Genomic DNA, 26608 nt, shown 5'->3' with positions numbered 1-26608 from the left:
TGCTATGAATGAGATGATGTAATAACAAACTTAGCACATGGAAAGAACCCAATAAATGTTCCCCACTGTTAAAACTTACACCTTTACTGAACCTTCATTCTGTATTTAGGTTTCCAGCCCATGAACTCTAACTCTAGCAGAGGACAATTACTAGGAAGCTTGCTATAGTTTTGAAGTTCACTATTTGGAGAATATATCTGTATTAGTCACGTCAGTAGCCACTGCAATCATTTAACCTTAATCATGTTCTTTCTTAGTCTTGGTTTCTCCAAGACCAAGAAATCTTCATCTCTTTTAGTGCATTTTCTAAGACTGTACACTTTAACTTTTTTCAAAATGTTAGGGGAGAAAAAATGGCTCTAAAATACCTTGACTTCCAAATGCCCAATCACCAAGAAAGTAGAATTCTGTTATAAATATATGATTATAGCGCATTTGCTTTGTTGTACCAATGATTCATGCTTACAGAGAGAAAATTCACCTCAACCTGATCTCATAAAGGATTTCTGATCTCAACTTCCTGAAGAAACCTGAGACTTCTGAGATTCACTCTTAACTTGGATGAGTCAGAGCAGGTGACAGATGTTTTTTAAGCATCACCAGTCAATCCCAAGGTCATTAATAGGGAAGAGTACAGGGCCCAGCTCTGAGAAAAACCTACTGATTAACCACTAACAAACCAGAAACTGTCTTCATCTCAACCTCAGGCCCCACAGAGCCAGTATAATCCACTCTTTCACTCTGCCCATCCAGAGTTACATTGAGTAGTTTGTCTTCTCCAGCCGGCAGAAATATGGAGGGCACACCGTGTCTTACCACTCCAACCTAAAAGAATATTCTTGATTTTTGTGTCTCAGAGGATAGAGCGGCCAATCATAGTCTTGATGCTACTAGTACATCCTGGTGTCTTTCATTAACTATAAGCACCCATACATTTTGAAAGGATAACTGAAATTTTCAAAAGAGATGAAAACTGCTGTTAAACTTTAAGTATGTTTATGGTGTTTTATAAACTGTAATTCACTGTTTTTACATGGCAATCTTCAGAAACAGTATCAATGCTATTTTTATTACTATCCTATAGAGATTCAAATATGACATTTTAAAAACAAAACCCTTGGTGTTATGTGCACATATACTAGTCCTTGGGAAATCTGCAATATTAAATGCCACATGAGCATTTCAGTAGGACTCCACCCCTATTTCTCCCCAAACTTCTCTCCTAGCACCTAAAAAGGGGGATTTAAGGGGAAGTTGAACTGTAACAAACAGAGAAAAAATCAGGTCTTTCCTATGTTATGGGCCTGCTGTCTCACAGGCAGGATGTGACTAATCAACATGACTAAATGGGAAAGAAGAGAAAGAAGCAGTAAGGAGCTTAGAGATAAAACCGATGAGAAAACAGTCCCCCGTTCTACCTGTGAACGCATGCTAAGAACTACCACTGGGCATGGAAGGGCAGGCACTTCGTTGAACACCTCAAATCTGCAACAGCACACTTCCCAAAGAAACCGTGGCTTCCTCCGTAAGAACAGACCAAACCTAGCTACTAAGAGTTCAACTTAAAGAAAAAGCAAACAGTCATTTGACATAAGGAATCCCTTCAGCAATCATTCCAACTGAGGCAGAGTCTGTCAGAGATACTGCTACTCTTAAAACTGCATGGGACCACCCCACACGGCTGGTATTCTGAAAGGACACCGAAGTCCAGAGCCTGCGGGCACTTGGCAGTTTCCCTACTCACTAAGTGGCGGGCAAGGGTCTGATTAGCTATCCCTGTCTCATCTACAAAGTACAAATGGTCACCACTGCCACACGAACAGGACTTTTGAGGGGGAAATTTTTTGCATGTTGTTCTGGTGAATCAGCAAATCATCCGCTTTTGTTGAGATAAACAGCTCCTGGATGCCCACATGGCCGTGTGATGTGTAAGAGACAGATAAGAAACAGAAGATATTTCTTGCCTTGAAAAAAAATCTCACACAACCAGCTGGGGAAGTAAGACTAATAGATGTAAAACAATGAATTCAAAACGTTCAAAGCATCTACTTGTGTCTTTAAAAAAGCTGTGACGATAGAGATGAACAGAACACCAATGTCAGAGTGGACTTTGTATGTTCTCCCTCTAAGGTGGTGTTCCTTCGGCTTAGGCTGCCTGGAGATTGGTGGCATCTGCTTTCCATTCTCTAAACCTCCAAAGCATAACAGCACAGACGGCAACATGCTCAGGGGTTGCTCAAAGATGCTAACTGGGGGGGGGGGGTCCCCACCTCTCAAGTTGTCTTTGCATAAATGGAGATGACAGTTTACTTCCTCCTGTGGGTATGAGGAGAGCAAGCTCTCTTCTCTGGGTTGGACGAGAGCTTCTGAAGGTTATAACTGGTCTGGGGAAAAGGAAGGAGTGGCTGGGCATTTTCTGAAGTGATATGCAAAGAGTCATGGGCTCTACGAGCAGCCATACTTGCAAATGACTGAAAAGCTACATTTCATGTCTGCATAATTGAACTCCAAACACCTGGGCTCATAATAAGAGAGGAATGGGAAGGGCAGATGGTTAGGGAAAAAAAGGCATACTAGGAAATGAACTGACTCTGGGAAAACTTTCTTAATAAGTTTGAAGGGTAGGAGCGGGGGGTACAGTGGTCAGAGAGCTTTATAGAGGCCCAGTGAAAGGTATGTGTAGAAACTCGGTGGTGGATCCAAGCAGGCTCCCTTTTGAAAACACTTCGGTTAAACGTGTGAAGAAGGGCCTGCCTTCCTCAGGATCATTCACAACGAGGCACGGTGGACACGGTGCTGAACTCCATGCAGAGACGGGAGGAAACAAGTCAACACGGCAGAGCCCGCACCAGCACCCAGAGGCTGCTTCCTGTTTGTGCTGCCAGCAGGCTCTGAGTAGTGTGATTTCTGCCCAAGCTCAGTGTGCCTACAGTGAGCTCCTGCTGCACGTGGGGAGCAGGGCGCAACTGGAGAGATCCACATCGCCCCTTCTTATCCTCCACCCCTGTGTTTCTCTTAATCAGCACTCAGATCAGGCTCTGTAGACCTCAACTATTTCTTGAGAAAACTGGGGTATTTACAGTGAACAGAGTCTCATAGTTTAAGATCATGTCTCTCAATTGCTACCAGGGTCAAGTAAAGTCAATACTATTGACAGAGAGAGGCAGAGTTAGTTTCCCATCCTCAACTATTCCTGTCATATTACTGTCATTCATAATATATACTCACATTCACTTGGACATGAATTCCCATTTCAACACAACTTAGACTAAATACTAAATGTTAAAGTCTACGTCTTCTCTAATAACCTTTTTAGCTAGACTGGATTTTTCAATGAACTTTCTCAAACTGACCAAGGCGGCTGCCAGAATCATTTGGCAGAAAACCAACCCAACTGAGTCACAGAACGTTAAACTGAAATTTGAGGGGGGAAAGAGCAAACGGGGTAAAACTGCATGCTGTGTAGGGTATACCAGGCATGACAAGAGATTATGAGAAGGGAAACTTAGGAGACAATCGCAGGGAAGAGAATGAGAAGTGATAAGTATAGCCTAACACATCATAGCCTGTAACAAAATGCTCAAAGTAAAACCAGAAGGAAGTTGGACTATGAGGACAAGGTAATGAGAAGCGCCTTTTAAGTTTCTCCAACCTTTGGCTGAATGGAACTCATAACTCTCTTACAGAAAATGAAGGGGTTTCTTTAAATTTAAAAGGAAAACCTAATAGAAGAAACAAGAGGTTATATCACATGTCACACTTAACCTGGTTTGAGCCTTGGCCTACCCTGGATCTTGGAGGTAAAGCCAGCGAGGGGGGACTAAGCTACACACAGGTAGAACCAGAACTTGAGATACAACTGGGATGTGGGACTGGCCAATGGAAGTGACTCTTAGTGCAAATCACAGTATTGAAATGGGTATAATAAATTCTGGTTCAAATCACTTTGATATCAACATCCAAGGTGTTAAAGAAGGTCCCAAGCATGGTGAGTCCTGCTATTGGATAGATGATGTTGCCCACGGTTCTAAGAATTATCTCCCAGTCATTCACCCATTCATTCAAACGAAATTTATTGTGTGCCTACCTGGTACTGTGCTTGGCACTAGGGATATTAATGCCCTCATAGAGTTTTCAGTTTGGCAGGTGAGACTGACAATAACCAACTAATCATGCAACTATGATAAATGGGGAAAATGAGATGTCCTTGGCACCAGAAGAATGTACAGTGGGGGACTCCAACCACATCTGGGGGTCAGGGGAGGTTTCTCTAAAGATGTAACGATTAAGCCAAGAGCTGAATGGCAAGCTGAAGTCTAGTAGACAAGTAGATGAGGGACAGGAGAACTTAAGGAAAAGCAAACAGCATGTATCAAGTTCCTGGGACTGAGGCAGTATAGTTTGAGAAAGCCGGTTTGGTTAGATTACTGACACTGGGTTCAAAATAGTGTGACATGAGACTGGGAGAGCAGGCAGAGAGGAGCCAGACTATGCAGAACCTGCTGGGCCACACTGAGGTGCAATGAAAGGTCGCTGAGGTGTTTTGAAGTATGGCGTGACATAATCAGACATGCAGGTTTAAAATCTCCCTCTGACAGCATCATAATAGAAACAGGGCAGAAGTCCAGTACAGGACTGGGCACACAGGGAAGGATGTGGAGGGAAAACAGCAGTAGAAATGGACACAAAGGTGGTGCCCTCGGGAAACTGAGAAGCAGCTGAGGGCACTTAGCTGCCCCCACACATCATCTGACCTTGAAAATGAGGCTCCTGAGACGCCCCTGGCTGGATCAGGATTGACTCTGGATGAGCAAGGTAAGCCTGGGGTAATTGGCCTTGGGCCTGCAGCACTGGTACATTCTGGTTCAGGGGTAACGCCTGGACACCTGTACATTTAACGAGCTCCCCAGGTGATACTAATGTGCAACAAAGTTTGAGAACAACGAACATCATTTTTACGGATGACAGTTATAAAGGAAAATTACCCAACACTGTTTTTGATGTAATCTTCCCTATCAAGAATGTTTTTCAAATAGAAAGAGCAGAACAAACATGCTAAAGAGGAAATTAAGGCCCAAGAGAGGTAAGGAGATAAGGGAGAGCAATTTGCTCCTTTAAATGCATTCAAGTTTCTCCTCCAAGATGAATGATACCCCACAGTATTGCAAGATTTTGTGGCAACTAGTCGGCAAATGGCTTCTAGTTGACAGAGCACGGTCAACATCAGCCTAGCTGGTTTCTACTGGATGCATATTGCTTTCGAATCATCATAAAGTTTAAAAATTTTAGGTTGAACCAGCCTCAGCTGAGGACCATCTGCAGTTGTTTTGGAGCCATTTTTGTTATTGACTTGCTTGCAGTCCAATAACAATCCTCAAGTCCATTTCAGTAGTCTGTATACCATGAACTTTTCACCTTCATCTCCTACCCTTTGTGGCTATTGGGAAGCAGAAGGGGTTCACTAAAACTTGCTTCCTAGGATTAATAAGGCAACAGATTAAGAGCAAGCTCATCTGCCTATTGTGCATGTTATCCCAAGCAAGATAATGCCTTATCTCTAATGTGATTTAGAGCTAGTTAAAAGGCCACCCAGAAAATAGCCGTTAATGTGGATCAGGGTCCGCTTTGAGAGAGGTACACAGGCATTCCCTCATTAATGCCCTCATTAATATCCTATGCCAAGAATATTATAGTCCTAATTATGTCCAGCATCTTCATCACAGTCTTGAAGAACAAAAGCAGCCTGTCTTAGCTTCAAGGTGAGACAAAGTGGTAAGGACTAGCCAACACTCTGGATGAAGCATCAGAGCCACAAAATAACCCTACAAGGTAGAAAGAGGAGGTGAAAGTGCCATAATGAAACCGAGTAAGAACAAAAGTACAGAGCTGCGTCTGGTCAGCTCCCAGACAGGACGGGGGAAGCGTGGGATGCATTAACAGAGCACTACCCTCAGCCTTTCCATCAGATGCTCCTACTTCCCACCTGAACAGTAACTTGGGTTTGCCCAGTTCTTCCCTCTAACCGTTTCATTTGGCTGCTGCTCATCCTCCAAGGCCACAGAATGAGCCAACTTCTCTTTAGAAGTTCTTCCATCTTTATCATAACCTACACATTTCCAGAACGTTCCCTCATGTTGGTACCTGGCTCAACAACTTCCTGGTTCCCCTGACTTATACCGAGTCCCAGGAGAAACTGTCATTCCCACTGATGACCCACCACACCAGAGCCCACTCCTGTTCACAGGCTGTGACCACGACAGGAGAATATCACATAACTGAGCTGACTGGCTCCCCCAATTATCTCTCTCTTTAGCTGGGTCCTCAGTGCTGCTCAACCAAAGCCACTTTCCTTTCACACCGTTCACCTTGGTGACAGTTCCAAACGTGTTATTATTCTCAACCTTTTCCCCCACATCCTCCAAAGCTCCTCACCTGACCCACCCTGTCAGGTTTCACCTCCCTGGGACCCTGATTTCTAGTTTCAGAAATCTCCTGGTGCCTACATTTTCTTATTCCCTAACCAGGGCTCACAATACTGACCCTTCTGTAATGGCTGTCTTTTCCAGCTGTTTTTAAACAGTTAAAAAGCAAATCCTTGCCGAAACCGGTTTGGCTCAGTGGATAGAGCGTCGGCCTGCGGACTGAGAGGTCCCAGGTTCGATTCCGGTCAAGGGCATGTACCTGGGTTGCGGGCATATCCCCAGTAGGAGATGTGCAGGAGGCAGCTGATCGATGTTTCTCTCTCATCGATGTTTCTAACTCTCTATCTCTCTCCCTTCCTCTCTGTAAAAAATCAATAAAATATATTTAAAAAAAAAAAAAAAAAAAAAAGCAAATCCTTAGCAAAATAAACAAAGCCCTAGAAAGAATCTTATAGCCTTAACTGGGAGTAGTGCTACACAATTATATTCCCGGAATATTTCTGTATAAACTGAAGTGTGAAAAAAAATGAATGAAAATACTTTTTAAACTGATGATATTTGTAAAACATTGTTGTTGCTTTTAATGCTGCAGAGTACAATATACACCAGCTCTCTGTTTGAAACCCTGGGTGCCCACCCATGTTTAAATATCAAAATATACCACCAGAGCGTCTATTATACCAAATCGCATGCCTAACTTGCCCCTGGGCTAGCCCTGTAGATGGCATATTTCACTCAGAGTCAGCCCCCTATTGTGATCATTGTGCCCACAATTCAAAGCAAAAGGTAAAAGGGGGTGAGAGAGGTCCTGAGGCAACTAATAAAAGGAAAAGATAGGCATACATGTGTGCACACACTTACATATATACATGTTTGTAAAGCTGTAACTAAATATACAACTAAAATGAGAAAGATGATGCTTTGGAAAAGAATGAGAGAAAGAAACTGTCCTCTGGGCAGAGACCTAAGGGCAGGCTAGAAATGGAGACATTAGTGAGACATTATGTAGGAAATGGAGCCTTATCCCAATTAGATATTAACTATGCATATCCTATTCCAGATAGGGGGAGATTATAAAAGCAGGTTTTTGGAACTCAAGAAATTAATTTTTCTTGGAACATGGCCCCTCTGTTTCTTCTGGAAGCACAATAAAACCAAAGCATCTCTGGTTAATAGGGAGATCCCGGCTGCCAGAAGACAGAGACCTATAAGAAACTGATCTACGATGCTGCTAACCGGTGAAGCAATAATATGACAAGCGACCACCAGGCCTTCAGGGTCTTACTGAGCTTTATTCCTCAAAGCCAGCACAGGCAGGACATGAACGCTGCTCTCCCTCCCCAGGTGGCTGCCACAGCTGCACAGATGTGAAACAGTGCTTACACACAGGATCTGCGCCATTTTTTCACAAAGATCATAACCAGCATCTCCACGAAAGACAATGCCTGATCACACATGTGTATGGCAGCAGCAAATTTACTTGGCTATCCTGCCCAAGAGATCTGAAAGGAAGAAGACGGGACAAGACTTTCCAGTAACTTCAGAAATTAAAACACAGCACCACCAACGTAGAAGAAGAGTACTTCTAACAACCTGCCTGTGAGTGTGGCTATTTCAGTTCCTCAAGACACAGATGGCTACAGGTGAGTAGGACCACAGTGGTCATAAAGCATGAGACCTCACTTCATTCCCACTCTCCACCTCCTACAATCCTCCGCACTGTCGGCGCCTGCAATCACTCTTCCTGCTCACAGCCACTGAGACTCTGAGGGGTTCCTTCTCCTTCCCATTCAGAGCCACACCACCCAGCCCCCGCCCACTGCACCTCCCAACTTGAATCATGTGGCTACTCGGCACTTGAATAAAATGGTCATTTGAAACACATACTACTTAGCCGTGCCTTCCTACTTCTGAAGGGATTACACTAATAAATGTATCTGTGCAAGCAGAGTGGGCTCAGGCCTAGGACAGCGAGACACACGTGCAGCCCCGGCCAAACTGAGATTAATAACCATTAATAACCATGTTATTAATGGCCGAGATCCTCTCAATGCTCAGAGGAGGAGCATTGTGTGCCAAGGGCAGACAGAATCAGACTGAAGCTGGTGGGAACCACTATTTGGCCAGGTGACTGCTAATAAGATTGTCATTCTACATGATGTCTAGCAAGTTGTTTTTCAAGATATTCCTAAAAATGTTACCTTGAATATATATATATATATATATATATATATATATATACACTCAAAAATATATAATCATTAAAATGATTAGATTGCATTTTAAAGTATAATTCAGATACTCCTAATGCATCCTTTTAATAGAAATATTGTCTCTAAGGATCTTAAGTAATATTCAATGGAGAGAAGGAAAAGAAATTAGTCCCTTAAGATGCATGTCACTTAGACTGTTAGCAACATGCCTGGCTTGTCGGATGAGGGTGACTGCCTGCCAAGAACCTGGAACTCACAGTCAAGTGTAACAGCTGATGAGGCCTTCAGCAAGCCATTTCTCAGAAAAACAATTTCTCCCACCTGCAAAATATGTACTTTTCAGAATAAGGCTTTAATAAAAACTCCAGGTAAAACCATGTTATTAATGGTAAAGAGCTGCATAAATGAAAGTTGTTAGGTACTGAAGTGGGAGGAAACAGAGTCTGGATAGAAATACGTGTCAGCTTCCCAAGGGCGCATGGTGGTGAGGAACTATGTGGATGTGAAGTTAATTCCTGTATTAGCACTTACTAGAGGTAAGTGGAACCTAGGGCAAGTGTTTTAGCTTCTCTGAGCCTGTTTTCATCACAAAGCCACCCATCTCATAGAGCTGCTATGAGGTATGTCCGTTAACCCCATTAGAACAACGTCTGGCACAAGGCACACATTCAGTAAGTGCTAGCTAATGGTAATTCAGCCAAATAGGTACTAGAAAAATATTAGGGCTACAATAATAATGAGTCACACTTCCTGAAGAAGTTAATGACCTGTTCATTCATTCAACACCAAACCAAAGTCACCAAGCAGAGGCACTATATGAGACACTGGAGATGCAGAGATAAACAAAACATGGCGCTAGACTTTGAAAGTTCAAAGTCTGATGGAGGAGACAGACGTGTAAACAAATAACTGTCATCCACAGGCAGTGGGACGGAAAACTGAGACTCGGCTCAGGTTGGAAGAGGCCTGGCAGCGGTGCCAGCATTTGATCTGAGTTTTGAAAAAAGAAAAGAAATGCTACCATCCGCAACAATCTCCTGGGCTACTGCAGTAGCTGTCTACATGATGGCCCTGCTTCTACCATTGTCCCCTGATGATCTGTTCTTCACATAGCATCCAAAGCGGTTTTAAATATATATATATATATATATATATATATATATATATATATATATATATATAATATTCTCTTGCTTCACATCCTTCAATAGCACCCCACTGCAATCAGGACAACCCCCGCTCCCTATCAGGGCCTTAAAAGCTCTCTATAATCTGGCTCCTGCCTGCCTTTCTGTATCATTCCCTTTGTTTGCTACTTCCCCCCTACACTGACCTTCCTGTCCCATGAACGCCACATTCATTCCTTCCCGAGAGCCTTTGCACGAGCTTCTCACTGCCTGAAGCGTGTGCTCACAGGTCTTCAAAGCTCTTCAACGATCCCTTTCCCAACTTTCTAATCAAAATTACCTTCTTCCCTTCCTAAACTGCTATCGCATTACCCTCGTTCATTTTCTCAAAGCATTCACCATAATCTAAAATTGTCTTGTATGTATGCTTATTTTCCCATTCACTGACTATCAGACTAAAATGTAAGCTCCTGGTGAGCAGAAACTGTCTCCATCTTGTTCACTTGAATAACAGAATAGCAGAATGCTCCGCCCAAAGGTTAGATGACTGTCCCAATCCCCCAAACCCAACGGCCTGAGGCACCTCTCCTTTAGGTGCAGTCCGCCCATGCAGACAGCACAGAGTCTGAAGCAGGGATTATCCTGAGCAATATCTCCCAGCACACTGTCCCTGCTCTACTGCCATCACCACATTCTGAACCCAAAGAGGGAGACATTTGTGACAGACTAGGTGTTACCTAGCACCCAGAGACCGGCACCAGATGTCTGAAAGATTAAAAAAAAAAAAAAGGTACAGAGGAAGCAACTTCCTCAGGAAGCTGTGAGGAGGCCCTGGGCCCTCAGGCAGAACATCAGCCGCTGAAGACCGCAGCAGAGTGACACCAGCAGACCAGCGCCGTGAGGATGCCCGCCCACCACACAGCTCAACCCGTGGCCCTAGAATTGCAAGAGGCACCGGAGAACACTAATATGAAACACTGAGTGCCTATGACTCAGTTTATGGTTTCTAATTTCATTTTGCTCTTCTGGGAGTTTGACTTGCCCTTTATGTTGGCAAGTGCGAGAAATAGTGGTGACTATACCACCATGATTGTTATCTTCAGTTTTGGGGTAAGAGCTTGAGATATCAAGAGAGCCAAGACATTGAGAGCGAACTGGGCCCTTTCTATTACAAATGTCTTTATCCAAAGGATTACATGAACTAAAATGCAGGTGTGGCACATTACAAAGAAGTTATAAAATTCATTATAGGTAAGGCTCTTAGGTAGAACTTAAATTTAATCATGCAATTATGTAGATCCCAAAGTAGAATGCTTCCAAATGGTTTAACCCTGTAATTGCTACATTGAAATGTGATTTTTCCCGTTATTGCTCATCACCAGGGAACAGTGACACCCTGGGACAGGAAATTAGAAAGAACAGTTAATGCTAACAAGGCATGATAGTCCAGCCCTTCTTGCACTGGTTGCTTCTCATCTAAGCTTTTTTTCCGTTCAATATTTAATGAGATGCTACCATTGCACTAGGAACAACAGAAAATAAATCCCTCTAATAAACCCCTCAAAGAATTTATAATCTAGCAGGGCAGAAGAAAGCAAATTCACAGAAGCTATGAAATAAGGCAATCTCAGTTTAGAGGCTGGATAGGCAGCCTTCTAGATGAAGTTCTGGGACTCTTTCCTGAGGAAAATGACAGTGACCTAGAAGATGGGTGGATGTTGCCAGCACAGAGACCACCGTAGATAGGACAGCCTCAGTAAGGGGATACAGAGAGAAGACTGTGGACTCAAGAAACAACAATCTTATAGTCTGGGGCACAGAAAGTTGAAGTCTAATCTCTAGCCCTAGCTGGTTTGGCTCAGTGAATACAGTGTTGGCCCACAGACTGAAGGATCCCGGGTTCAATTCCTGGCAAGAGCATGTACCTTGGTTGCAAGCTCAATCTCCGGCCAGGGTCAGGGTGCCTGCAGGAGGCAACCAATCGATGTGTCTCTCTCACATCAATGTTTCTCTCTCTCTGTCTCCCTCCCTCCCTTACACTCTCTCTAAAACTCAATGGAAAAATATCTTTGGATGAGGATTAACAACAACAATAAAGTCTAGACTCTAATTTTCTTCTCTTCCTCATATTACCTCAGACCCAATTCTCAATATGTGTGTGGTAGGCTCTAAATCATATTTATTCAAATAATTAAAACATTAATCCAGAGAGAAAATAATGAAATCTATTCAATTTACTTTAAAGTGGCTGCTGCAATGGGTATTCTTGGGCCATGGTACAACTCTTCACGGTAGAGATCTTTGGTTATGGGCAGATACTTGTATTGTCTCATTAACAATATGGGAGCATTTCAGGAGAGTGGGTAAGGGTGTGAATCTTCAAATTTGGAAAGTTTGAGAAAGTTGTTGGGCCCAATACTTTGTGGATGTTAAAAAAAAAATGAGGAAGACTTGTCTATAAATCAGTTCTACTATGCTGCAACCCCCCGACACACAGAGTCTAGGGATTACTATAAACACAAAAGGCCAGGTATCATGAACCTTAATCAGTGATCCAAAATTCACTACTTTAAATGCGGCAGCACCTGTAGCTATAAGCTTCAAATTCACATTGCTCTGGGGTGTGTCCTCTTGTTTCATAAAGTGTAAATTTCACCCCTGCATTTTTATCCAGGGCACATGCTAGTGAACACATTAACTTTTTCATTCTGCATACTGACACTTGCAGGTTTATGAGGTTAAGGCATGGCAGTTCTTCACAGCGTTCTAATGTTCTTCCCTGATGCGGATACCTGGTTCTCCCCAGTGTTCAGACATTTCATCCTTATAATTCTATTTTTTTTTAAATAGATACTCAGGCATCTTCATATATTCAGACTAATATTCATATACCCACAGTTACGTACTCTAAGTAAATATCCCAGGGGACATATACCTTATAGATACCTAATATATACTTACTATGAGCAGAAGAGAAGGGAAGAGAGGTCATTTAATTTATAAACAATTATGTTTATAGACCATTAAGCCACTCAAACCTAACCACGATAGACAAAAACCTAATCATTAAAAAATATCCATTGAGAGTTTATTGTGTATTTTGTTTTGAGTTATTTTCCCCTCTATATTCTAGGCCACCTCTGCCAACAATAGCAATGAGATTACATGTAGACTTGCTTTCAGCTCTCAATACTTATGAGCTGCAAATGAAAGCTCTACGATGGTTGACATACTCTCTTGTCAGCATGACCTAAAAGCAAGCAGAATAGTCCTACCATTAAGTGGACAGGGCAAAAAAAGGTGGGTATCTTAATGCACTAACTGTGAATTAGTCTGTATGCAATGCTGATGCTAACTTTTAAGAATAAGGGTGAAGTAAGCAGCTTACTAGAATGTAAAAGAGAAATGTCGCTGGAAGAACCAGAGCTAAATGTGAATCAGAAGTAAATTCTGTGCCAATGAGCTGTTCATTGACCTTGCCTTATAACCACCAATCAAGGCTTCCTGTTAGCCCTGGGCAATTTTCAAGAAAACTTAATGAAATACTTATACATCCAAGAAACTTAAGCCCAAACCTGAGACAGTAACTAATTTTCTAAGAGTGAGGGTGTGATGGTATCCCCTGCACCAAGTGGACACAATACAGAAACTTGTAACAAACATTCTCCCAGAGATGACAGTCATTACCATTCCACCAGTGTGCAGACTGACACGGCTACAGCAGAAACTTCACCCACATTTCATCCCAAAGTTAGTAAAGACTGGAATCTGGTTGTTGTGGGTTTTTTTTTTAATTTAAAAAACAAGGTCAGCGCCTTCAAGTTTGATTCTTGAATAGTAAGCCATTTCATCGCGCCAGGAGTTTTGAAGTGAACACATCTCATCTGTAGCCCCTCACCCCCAGCCTACCAGAGTCTGCGCAAGTGAACCTATGAGTCTGTCTTACCTGTAATCTGACTCTGTCCTTGTGGATTAAAAGGACTTGGTGCAGAGTTCAGGGAGGGCCGTGGGTTCTGAGGCGGGACACCTACTCTCATACTGGGATGAGGAATGCGCCCTAAATCACTGAGGCGGTCAGAGAACAAACTAGGTTTAGAGTCATCAAGCTTCTGTCTGTGCCCTGGAAACAGCAAATCATAAAATAAAAGCATATTAATTAGCTGAACAATTGACCATGCTAAATAGATATGTGAACATACATACTGAGGGTTTAAGCCAAGGAATTATCAATACTGGTACTCATAATGGAGTGTCTATATAAAGCCTTCCGTTTCAAATTGCTTTATCAGCATCATCTAGTGGCAAGCATTGCTAGTTCTGTTCTGTAGTGGAGAGCTGAGGTCCCAGAGGGTGACTCAGAGTCAAGCATCAGAGTGAGGCCAGGACACTGGAGCTCACGAGGGACTCTCTGGGTACCTCCTCTAGCCCTTCAGTGAGGATGGGGAAGGTGAACATGCTCTGGGGGGGGGGGGGGTGTCCTCTTCTTTCATGAAGGACAAGACCTCCCTGAAAGTTCAGAGAGGCTGTGCCCTGACAGCTACTACCCCAAAGTTGGGGCAGAAACAGAGACACACACATTTGTCAAAGGGAAATTTCCATGATGACTATAGTGACTTTTTCTTTTTTCTGGTACAATTAATATCCTACTGAGACTCTTTTTCTGAAAAATCAAAACTCAATCCTAGAACCCCTTTAAGGGGAAAAAATAGAAATATAAATAAGGAAACTCAAACTCTCAAGAGGAACCTGGATACTTTGTGAGATGTCAAAGCCTGAAAGCATGTAACAACTTGTGTTAAATCACAGCTTTTTTTTATTTTAAATCTAGAACGGTGGCTTTGTAAAAGATTGAAAAATATCCTTTGGGTTACCATGTGAATGTGATAATCCATTATTTAAAAAACAAAAAATGTTGTCTCTCTTCTAGTTTATTCAAGTCTAAAATCCAAGGAAATCCTAAAATATTGGAAATGTACAAATTAAAAGATAACTAAGGTTCTAAGACTTCTTTAAAAAGACATCAAATCATACTTAGTAGAGTACAGTACTGTCTCGCTGCCACATTAGTAAAGTGTAGACCTGAACAGTGACGCTGTGGTGAACAAGTACAATAATGCCTAATACATAAACAGAAATATACTGTGGATTCTTCTTTCCATATACCAGTGATGCCCTAGCATGTTGCCCCAACATTTTAGTAAAATGTTAAGTAATTGAAGCTGATTTAAAGAGCCGTTAAGAAGACTAGAATAAGTCTTTCCCCTTTGATTAAGGGAATGAAGTTTAATATCCATAAAAGAAAAGAAAAAAAACCTTGAAGGAGGATTATTAAGGACCTTCAAGAACAGGAAGGTATATTCTATGGGCAGCAAGAACAACTCATCTTCCACTTAGAACAGGACAAGAGGACTGTATCAGGATAGGGTTAAGTTGAACATTAGAATTTCCCAACTATAAGCTGTCTTCATAAGACAAATTCCTTATTTTATTTGCCCCAAAATGTATTTTCCTGTCTCCTTTTTCATTGCCTACCCAGCCCAAAGAAAACAGATAGGAAGCCAAGGCTTGGTAATATGAGTGTAGCTGTCTCCCCAGCCAAACATGTTCCAACGAGACCCATTAACTGAAATGCACCCACCACCCTATTTCCTGCCAGTGCAAGTTTGGGGCATCTGCTATAACAGAGGGACTAAGGCTAGGAGAAAAATGATCAGAAAAATACTAGGGAAACTACCCTTTGGATTACCATGTGAATGTGAGATTTCACATTGTTTGTTGATGGCTGTTTTCCCTACCATTTATGACTTTTTATCCAGCTTACAAATAGATTTTAGAACTCTGACGAGCTTTTAGAGATTAAACAGCTCCTAGACCCCAGCAAGTAAGGTATTCATAGATGAAGTGACTGAGCCCTACAGAGGGAAAACAACTACCCTATGGTCCTCAGATACTGACTAGCGAGGCCTGAACTAGGGTATGGTTCTTGTCTTGGTTGACTAAGTTTTCCACTCATCACGTGGCTCTACCAATGCTGACATTCTAGTTTTTTTTCTTCCCTTCCTCTTCCAGCGGCTGTGGAGGACTGAAAAATATCCAGATCTGCAGAGTGAGACACCTAAGAACTAAGCCCTGTGAAGTGTCAAGGCTGGTTTTCAAAGCAAGTAGAAGCAGCAGCAAGGATTCAATTACAAAGTTAATAGCGCACCCATTACCCTAAACAAACTTCCATCAATACATCTTGCTGTTTCTAACTAGCTTCACGATTAGGGAATTATACAGGACTTGTCACAGTTAAATCTGTGGATTCTGTTCCTTGCACGCATACAAAAAAGTATTGGTGTGGTGTTGATACAGCTGTAAACATTAACAAGAAAGCTTATGGAATTGTCCCTGGAAGTTATTTTTTTTAATAGGCCATATTTTTGGAATGGCAGATTCCCTGAGGGCTAAGGGGAGGGCTACATGATCTTGCATGGCTCCTTTATACAGTGGGACTTTATGTGGGCCATGGGTCACAAGAAAATTTAATAAGCTTTACCTCTGCTTTCTACAGCCTTTTCATTGGGTTTTCATGGAGACTGCATGAGATTTGAGCTCAGTATATGGATGTGTGAGCACACTTTTATTTTCTCTTAGCCTGGTGCTTCAGGGGAGTAATTGGAAGTCATAGACAAAAATAAAGGACTTGAGAAGCACTTACAAGCGTGAAAAATTTAAGAGCAGGTGAAATTTTAAAAGCCTCAATGACCTTTTGGAAATTATCTTTGAAGGCGAGCTACCAAGTATCTACAGACACCCTAGAGCCGCGGTTCTCAACCTGTGGGTCGCGACCCCTTTGGCGGTAGAACGACCCTTTCACAGGGGTCGCCTAAGACCATCCTGCATATCAGATATTTACATGACGATTCATAACAGTAGCAACATTACAGTTCTGAAGTAGCAACGAAAATACTTTTATGGTTGGGTCACAACATGAGGAACTGTATTTTAAGGGCCAGAAGGTTGAGAACCACTGCTCTAGAGTAACTCAGGGGCCATCTCCCTGTGGCTGCATATATACAGAAAACACATGTTTCCCCTTGTATACGTTTGCTCCTGCACAGCCACCACAACCACAACACATTCTTACAGGACAATGAAGAACAAAAGCTGAACAGATCCTCTGTCTCTCAAGCGTGACAAATACCCACCAGCACTACACCACATCAGGGTAACACTGGAACTACTGGCTGAGAGAAGATGTACGTAAACCCTCAGCCCCCCAGCAATGCCCTCAGAAATGGAGGGCACGGAAGACAGAGGGCACACTGGCTGTAATCTGGGACAGGTGCTCTGCCATGGTGTAAGGAGAATCTAATCTCAACCACACAGCCAAAGGCTGGATCTTCCAAGCAGGATAAAGGTATAAAGAATGGAAAACTCTTTAAGACTATTTAAAAGCTCAGTCCTAGGCCCTCTTCTATGGGATCCTCTCTACTTTCTTCCTTGAGCAGTGGCTCTTCCACCCTAACTGGATAAGAAAACCCTAGGGAGCTTTGAAAATATGACTGTCCAGGCCCCACATCAGCTCAATTAAATCAGAATCTCTGGGAGTGAGTCCAATGGCCAGCTGAGGTAGAGAACCATTGCCCACTGTGATCTCAGTCCCATGCACTCAATGTACCTATTCACGCCAATGACTCCCCATTTCTGGGGTAAGCCCTGACCTCTGCCCCAAGTTCCAAGTTTATGTATCTCACTGCCTACTTGACTTTCTCCTGGGATGTCTCAAAGGTATCTTAAATACAGTATATTTAAGATGAAATTATTTATTCTTCTATCCCCAAAAAACCTCAGTTCCTCCCTAAAAGTGCCCCCATCTCAATAAAAGTGGCACCAGCCATTCATCAATTATCCCTCACTCCCACATTCAACCCATTACCGAATCTTGTCATTTCCATCTTGAGAGCATTTCTCAAACCTCTCATTTCCAACGGTACCACCCTAGTCCAGGAACCCATTATCTCTCTCTCTCTGGTCATCCGACACTGTCTCCTTTTCCTCTCTTATCCTTATGAGAACCTTCCCATATTCCTGAAATGCTCTCCCCGGATTCTTTGTACAATCTTCTCCTTCTCATCCCTTAGGCCTTGGGGTGAATACCAGCTCCTCTGAGAGGTCTCGCCTGCCTACTACACCCAGAGTATGTTTCCTCCCTCTCAAACACACCCTCTCTTTATTTCCTTTATAATTAGCTTGTGTATTTATTTGTCTCCCCTGCATGACTGTAAGTCCATGAGAATGAGTGCTCTGTCTTGTTCACCGCTGTATCCTCCAACAGTTCAGTGCCTGCACATACAGCAGGTACTCAATATTTATGTAATAAATGGATGAATAAATATTTTCTTCTTTTAGATGAATGTCTTGGTTGAGAGGAAATATTTTGGCCCAGAATATCATATTACAACCTTATCTTTCCCCAAAAAACACTCTTCTCATTTGGCAATCTAGTGGGTCCAGTGAGCAAAGCCATTCTTTAGAGAGCGGCCTTTATTAGTGTTTCCTAAGAAATTTCCCTGAAAGACATTCAAGTGAAAGCTTACTTGTGTTCTTTCTGAAAAAGTCTCATTTGCCCTCTCAATAATTCTTAAGCATTGTTGCAAGTTATTTTGAACCAGAGGAATAAAAAAGACAACAGAAATAATTTAGACTCTAAATCTTAGAGCAATGAACTTTTTTTATGGATGAGGACCCTGAGTCCCTGAGAGGGGAAGTGACTTACCCAAAGTCACATAGTTAATGGCAGGGTGAGAACTCAGGTTTTCTGGTTGTTGGTCTAGCCCTCTTCCCTCCCATTGCCAACAAGCTTATTTTAGATTCTAACAGTGAAGTCTCAGTCATTCAGGGGAAAGCATGATCACAAGTGAATTTAAAATGGAAAAAAAGTTTTCAGAACAAATGTTCCTCAAAAAAGTTGAGTGTGTTTGACTGAATGTGACTTTTGTTGCAGTAAATTCAGGGGCACAAGAAGAAAGCATGATCAAAAAGGTCACAGCATTCACATATCCTTAGAGCAAAGACCTATGAGAGACTGCTAAGCCAGGAAGCAAAAGTCCATCTAATCGTCCCATTCCTCCCCACCCAGCTCTTTAGTCCAAGGGCAACTACCTCACAGTGAAAGTGAGTAATACTGCCATTAGAACGTCCACGTAAAAATATCACACACCTGAAACTGGTATGTGAAAACTGTGATATGTGAACTATGAAAATACACTTGCTGCTGAATGTGACCCATTTTGCCCATTTTTTGTAAAAATTGATTGAGAACAACTTCACAGCTTTGGAGACCTAGGTAGGTCTCCAGCCAGAACCTCACCATCTCACTCCCTATGCACTATATTCACATCAGGATGCACTACACCAGTCATGGCACTCCTCCTGACAGATGCCCAAAGGCACATACAAACCAGTGAACATCTCTTTCTTTCTTTCTTTCTTTCTTTCTTTCTTCCTTCCTTCCTTTTTTTTTTTTTGCCAGTGTCAGGTTTTCTTCTTTTGACTAAATATATTGGGGTGACACTGGTCAGTAGGGTCATATAAGTTTCAAGTGTACATTTCTATGATCCATGATCTGTATATTTCATTGCGTCCCCACCCCCCAAAGTCAAATCATCTTCTGTCACCATATATTTGGCCCCCTTTACCCTTTGCTAACTCTCTACCCCCTTCAACCACCATCTTGTCTGTGTCAATGAGTTTCAGTTTTACATCCACATATGACTGCACCTTTCAAAAAGAAGGCACTTTTTATGCAGATTTGAAAAGACCCTCTACCACTAAACCTCATCAGGGTAACGTTCATGGCCAGCCCACCCGAATGTGGCACAGCAAGGCCACTCTGTTAGTCACTAGGGCATGATGTTTAGCAGCTGATCTTCTTACAGTAGTATTTTAAATGAATTTAAACACGCACATGTTTTCACTAGGCCCCTACTTGTATCCTGGGTATCATGAAGACACATTTTTTAAAATAAAGTGAAAAGGCAGATCTGCAATAGAGCATCAATCAGGAATCAGTACACGCCCATACGCAGGTCAGCTGATCCAGCTAGTGTACCGAGCATCTCCCACATGCAGGGCTCACTAGGCATTGTAAGGAGGAGGGGAAAGAAAATATATGATAATGTCCTTATCCTCAAGCAGTTCACAATCTAGTAGGGAAGAAAGGCAAGCAATTAAATATAACTAAAAAAGACTATCGTGAGTACAAGCACTAAACTGCTATGGTTTGGTGATCCACTGAGTAAATATGACTACTTCAAAGTATTAAGGAAGTGGTGCTTTGGTGATTATGTAAAAAAATGTGCCCTTGCCGAAACCGGTTTGGCTCAGTGGATAGAGCGTCGGCCTTCGGACTGAAAGGTCCCAGGTTCGATTCCGGTCAAGGGCATGTACCTGGGTTGCGGGCATATCCCCGGTGGGAGATATGCAGGAGGCAGCTGATCGATGTTTCTCTCTCATCGATGTTTCTAACTCTCTATCTCTCTCCCTTCCTCTCTGTAAAAAATCAATAAAATATATAAAAATAAAAATGCGCCCTTTTTAAAAAATATATTTTATTGATTTTTTACAGAGAGGAAGGGAGAGGGATAGAGAGTTAGGAACATCAATGAGAGAGAAACATCCATCAGCTGCCTCCTGCACACCCCCCAATGGGGATGTGCCCGCAACCCAGGTACATGCCCTTGACCGGAATCGAACCCGGGACCCTTCAGTCCGCAGAAATATGCCCTTATTTTTTAGAAGGGCTTATATGCTTAGGGTTACATGTCATGATGTCCAGCATTTGCTTTAAAATATTTCTGCATAATAACCCATACAGCAAATACGGCAAAATGTTATTAATTGCAAAATAAGGTTAGCATATGGAGTTTTATTAAATATAATCTCTCTTAATGTACGTTTGAACTTTTTAGCACAAAAAAATTAAAATTAATAAAGTGCTATCTGTAGGGAGGAACTGATGCCAACTAAAAGAGGAGACCTTCACGAATGAGAGCACCGTGTCCTTGGAGACTGAGTAGCATTTTGATAAGCAGAGCAGGAAGGAGAAAAGCTGGCTAGAGGGCAAGTGACAGAAGCATGATAATAAATACCTTGTGAGTCAAGATAGTGCCAAACATATACGTGGCATTAATCTAAACAGAGTTATGCTATTCTATTTATTTGGTTTTGTTTATTCACTTACTTTGGGGTTTTTTTAGATTCCACATATAAGTGAAGTCATATGGTATTTATCTTTCTCTGTCTGAATTAATTCATTTAGCACAATACTTTCCAGTCCACCCAGGTTGTTACACATGGCAAGATTTTATTCTTTATTATTGCTGAGCAATATTCCATTTTATGTATCTCACAGCTTCTTTATCCGTTCATCCCCTGATGAATATCTAGGTTAATTCCATATCTTGGCTATTGTAAATAATGCTGTAGTGAATACAGAAGTGCATATAACTTCTCCAATTAATCTTTTTGTTTTCTTCAGATAAATACCCAGAAGTGGAAATGCTGTATCATATGGCAGCTCTATTTTTAAATTTTTGAGGAATCTCCATACCATTTTTCATAGTGGCTGCATAAATTTACTAATTAATCTAAAGAGATTCTCAAATCAGTTGATACTTTTAGTTTTACAAGTGAATTAATTCTTTTAAATTATGCAATATATATGGGAAAAGTGCTTTTAAGGCAGATCTTTTTATTCCCAGGCCAATTACACTCTGCTTTGGCAACCCATGCGCTCCTCTGCCATGAATTCGGGCTTCCCTGGAGGAGAGAGGTGACCAGGGAGACATTAGCTAATTTTGCTGTCAGCAAGTATGTGATAGAATGAAATCTGGTCCAATACTCTGGGGCTAAGCCACAGGATATAACCATTTAAGAATGTTGTGACAATAATCCTTGGAGTAAAAAGGAAGAGAGGAAAGGGCCTGCATCCGAATTACCATTTTGCAGGGTAAATTGGTAACACAGAAACAGAGCTGCTTATTCCATAGGACTTCAGGGGTGGGGGAGATGACGCCTTCAGTTCTAATCTCTCTACCCTGAAAGTGGTACATAAAGGAGAGTTTGCAGGAAGGGATGAGGGACTAGGTTGACTAATTTTAAAGCTGCAATTCAATTCCTAATGAAATGACTTGGATTCTACTACAAAGGAGGAACCTTAGTATATCTTAGAGAGTTCAGTTTCAATGGGTTGCAGCAAAAGCAATATGACAAAGAAGATTACAGGCTCGAGCTCTTAGGGAAGCCGTACAAACCTTGGACCCAAATAACTCGTAACTACGGAGGCGCTAGATTAAAAACCTTGATTTTCTGCATTCCTACATATGTGTGAGGATGGAAATACTACTGACAAAAGTGAAACTCTTCTCTGGTTACATCTGGATGATACATTTTACTGGGGGTTTGTAAAAATCTAAAAACCCAAGACCTACTCTCTTGTAAAGCCTGTACTATTTAGTAAAGCCTTTTTGCCTCTCCCTGACACACCCATACTCTCCACTACAAACAGTCTCATCAGCTGCCCCTCTAATTTCCTTATTTCCATTAATATCACCATTTTTTTAAAATATATATTTTTTATTGATTTTTTACAAAGAGGAAAGGAGAGGGATAGAGAGTTAGAAACATCAATGAGAGAGAAACATCGATCAGCTGCCTCCTGCACACCTCCTACTGGGGATGTGCCCGCAACCAAGGTACATGCCCTTGACCAGAATCAAACCTGGGACCTTTCAGTCAGCAGGCTGACGCTCTATCCACTGAGCCAAACCGGTTACTGCTCAATATCACCATTTTCTAGTCTCCCAGGCTCAAAACCCAGCTCAGGTGTACCTTTTCCACTTCCCTTTCCTAGAGCCCATCACCCAGCGAAGCCCATTCCTAAAGTTTCTACAAGGACAGGCCCCTGCTTTCCACTCCCACTAGAATCACTCCTAGCCTCTCACTGTGGCTAATCCACCAGAGTAGCAGCCTGGTATATTTGAACGGGCACAGAAAGGATTGAATGGGACCCTCTGAACCTAACAAAAATGAAGGGCTAGTTTCCATACTTTTTAAAATCCTTTCAGTTCCTAAATCCTAACATTAACGTAACTTATCTTCTCAAAATCTATCAATTGTGTTGCGCTGTCTATTGAATGAAACAGCCCCCGGAGCCTAGCAAACAAGGGCCTGGAAAATATGGTCTCAATTGAACCCTGTCATTCTCATTTCCAATGGCTACAACTACATATATTGCTCCCATGTTCTACTCACACTGGACTATCCAGAGTTCTTCAGAGCCCAAGCCGTCTTCTCTACACAGACTGCCCTCTCCCCACCACCTCCATTTGGCCAAACCTCTTCCCAGACTCAACTGAGTCATCACATTGTTCTGGTCTTCCCTCTCCCTAGGGCCTCAGGGATCCCTCTGGTTTCTATCTCAGCAAGCTGAGAGCAGCTACAACTGTTTTTTGTCTACTACATGTGGTTCTACTTAAGTATAGTACACGTTCAGTAAGCATTAACTTACTATGAATTGAAATTTTCTATAAAATTTCAAACCCTAATATCTTAGATTCTCCTGGACTTGACTATGAACCTCTTGAGGATGGGTGTCATGTCTTAAGTCTAGCACATAACTTAGAGCCTAGGTAATGGGAAGGCAGACAACACATGCTTGTTGAATTGACAAATAAGAACATTGTTCAATTTAACATTATCTCTCCTTTTGTGCAGTAAAAGACAGAGAGGAAGGGGGGGAGAGGCTGGTTATTGGGAAACATTTCCCACAGTAAAATTGATGAGTCTATAATCTTTGCTGGGAAAGGCTGCTGAGTCATCTTTTTTCCTAAGTGTATTCTGTCTGGTTCAGGTCAAAACTATTTCTGGACTAAAATACTGAGCTAGACTAAGAAACTATCTTCATGTTTGAGGCCTCTGGCTCCTCTGAGCCACTGGAAATTAGCAACCATGCAATATGACGTGTGCATGGGGCCCCAGAGCTCACACAGGACAGCCTGTGAGAGGAGACAGCCCTAGAGCAATGTTAGTGTGTGGCTCAGACAGAGGACCACAGATCATAAACAAACCTCCTTCCAGGAGATTCTTCTCCGATGGCATTTCAAAAATGAACTAACAGAGCTTCTCACTAAAGGCCCTTCTTAATATATATAAACCAATTTCAAGGGGGAAAAAATCATAATCACTCCCACATATCTTCAAGAGCCCCTTTCAGCCCTTGAACACAGTCGGGCATGTAGAATGCAAAGCTTAACAAGGAAGAAGAGAGGAAGAACAATTTCACCCAAGAGAGGTCTGAAGTCTTCCAGTCTCCCGGGTAAAAACATAATTATGGAAAGAAAAACATAATCTACTCAAGAGACATAATTACATAGTTAAGCCATAGACTCCATAGAAATATTCTAGGAACTCCAGTTCATAAAAAAGAAATGGTAAAAGCTGAATTTGCTTTCTTTTAATAAAAGGCGCCAGCTTAGATCAGTGAGTAAAAAGTTCACTCTCCCAAACTCATAGTCATTTTTAAGATACAATTAGATGCATGAGAGAGACCATTGAAAGGACAGCCTCTTTCACAATTTAGGCTTCTAAAGGTTAAAGAATTCAAGACCTTTCAATAAATATACAAATGAAAGAACTGGGAAATTTTAATTTGCATGTATATAAATGCAAGTTCCTTTATAACTTTTAGATGTTAGTCTGTGGCAAATCACCACAATCAAGCAAACCAAGTATCTGGAAGAAAGGACAAGCTATCAGGCTATGCCTGAATCAGTCACACATCAGGGGAGAACTTCTACTAAACATACCTTAGAATATAATTCTTTTTTTCTTGAAATAATGGACTTAAAAAAAAAAAAAACTTGAGACATCTGAAGAAAACACAACTCATGGGAGGTATGAAGAAAAACAGGATTAAAATTTTTAAAGAAAGACCAGATGAAAGCATAATGGAAATATACCAGAGGAGATGTAACACATTTTGCAGACAGGGGGAAAAAGCGCTACCAGGGCCTTGGCTGACTTCACTGTGAGGCCTCTCCCAGGTCCTAACACAGCACTCATCTACTCTGCCTCTTTACCTCCAAATTCTCTGGCACTTTCTTCCTAGTTCCAGTCGTGCTGCCCTTGACTTTTCCTGCCTGTTGTTTCCAAGGGACACTTCTTTCCCTTTTTCCTCCCATTCAAAGTAAAATTATATGAATTAGAATTTTTCAGTTGGAAGGGAAGATGGATTGCACCAGACCATGTTCCTCATTTTAGAAAAGTAACTGATGCCCAGAAAAACATCTGGTTTAAAATCATGGAAGTAGGCAGCGACACTGGAAGCCAGTCCCTTGACCTGCCTCAGCCCTCTTTCTCGTGTACCAGGCTACCAGATCAGCGAAGGAGAAAAAAATGTGGAGGAAAAGAGACCTAGCAAGGACAGAATAAGAAAAAGCAGAGGAAAAAAAAAAAAAAAACTTGAGACATCAAGGCCTAATTCCGAGGTTTGATTACATTTTGGCTGACATTTCTGCCTCCATTTTTATCACAATGCATCTTGGTCTCCTTTATCTATAACCCAACATCCACAACCATCTTGGGCCATCTGAATCTCCATCTTCAGTTTCTGGGAAATGAACAAAGATCTCTTTCTCTGCATCTACATTTTACTCCCAAAACTTAGTAACACTTGAGTGTTTTAGTTTTGGAAACATTTCCTTTGCCTTCTTTATTCTGATATATTCACGCACACCACAGTGCTGTGTTACTAGCATTTATAGAGACCCCACTGAGAGATGTAAAGATTCTTTAACGGTCACGTTTTGAGCAATGGAAATGGTAGTTTCCACGGTGGAACAAAAAGCATCACTGTTTATTTGCCAATAATCCAGCCAAACGTGGATGGCATTATTCTTCAAAGAGTCCAGTGACAACGAGCCTACACGCTGTCACGCAATTCCTGGAATCTGGCTGCATCTCCTTCCCATGTGATCTTCTCTGTTTCTCGGTTATCGTGGCTTTGTGCATATGTTATATGACTGTGTGTGTGTGTGTGTGTGTGTGTGTGTGTGTGTGTGTGTGTTAGGCAGAGAAAAAAACACTACACAACGGTGATTAAACTGTGCAAAGGACCCCTCTCTTGACATTTGCTGCTATAGCAGCAGCACATCATTCTCAATTTTCCCATTTCTGTAACAGGAAGAAAATGCTAAAAAGTAATAACCAGAAAAAAGGCAGCCAGCTCCCGCAGCCTGGTCTCGCTGTGCTGAATGGCAGTGACGATCATACAGGAAGAAAAAAAAAGAAAAAGACAGAAGGAAAAAAAGGGGGGAAAATTTCTTGCTTAAACTGGACCTCGTCCAGCTGGCAAGAAGAGGTGGTTTTCTTAACGCTTGCGAAACCTGATTACTTTCTTAAAGGAATGAAGAAGAAGGAGATGTAAACACAGCCATTAAAACAGATTTAAGGTGCTTAGTTCTAATCTAGTCTAAGGCCTCTCCAATTGTCTGCCTCTCTGCAGTTCTCTGCTTGCTAGACAGGAACAGGGCGCATGTCAGTGTCTCTGTGCAGGGAACGCTGTCAGCTGAGCTGTGGTTACCCTTTCAGGTCAGGCATGGAGGGAACAGCAGCTTAAGCAATAATGGATGGATGTCTGTTCGGCGCTGTGTCTGTCAGAAGTCTGTTTTCCGACATTAAAGGGCTATTGTGTTTATATCTACACAACAGGTCTTAAACAGATTGTTTAAACATGATTAAACAGGAGATGTCTTTGAAATAACCCTCTTAATAAAATTCAGATGGGTAAAAGGAACTGAAA

At 41.9% G+C, this 26608-nt stretch overlaps 1 protein-coding gene across 3 annotated transcripts in view; it reads right to left on the bottom strand.

The window, feature by feature from the left end:
* Positions 1-26608, bottom strand: part of RUNX2 (RUNX family transcription factor 2) — a gene marked incomplete at its 5' end in the record, with an annotated part of 119948 nt that overhangs the window by 36207 nt on the left and 57133 nt on the right. For 2 of the 3 annotated variants that reach the window (XM_081094250.1, XM_081094249.1), the window contains one exon: positions 13709-13882. The exons of the other annotated variant lie outside the window; for it this stretch is intronic. In XM_081094250.1, the coding sequence (XP_080950376.1) occupies positions 13709-13882 (174 nt within the window). The remainder of the gene's footprint in view (positions 1-13708; positions 13883-26608) is intronic. 3 annotated transcript variants of the gene reach the window in all.

The sequence above is a fragment of the Myotis nattereri genome (genome assembly GCF_964212035.1).
Source record: "Myotis nattereri genome assembly, chromosome: 6".
NCBI lineage: Eukaryota > Metazoa > Chordata > Mammalia > Chiroptera > Vespertilionidae > Myotis > Myotis nattereri.
The sequence above is the reverse complement of the archived record's forward strand: the minus strand, read 5'-3'. Positions and strand labels throughout refer to the sequence as shown.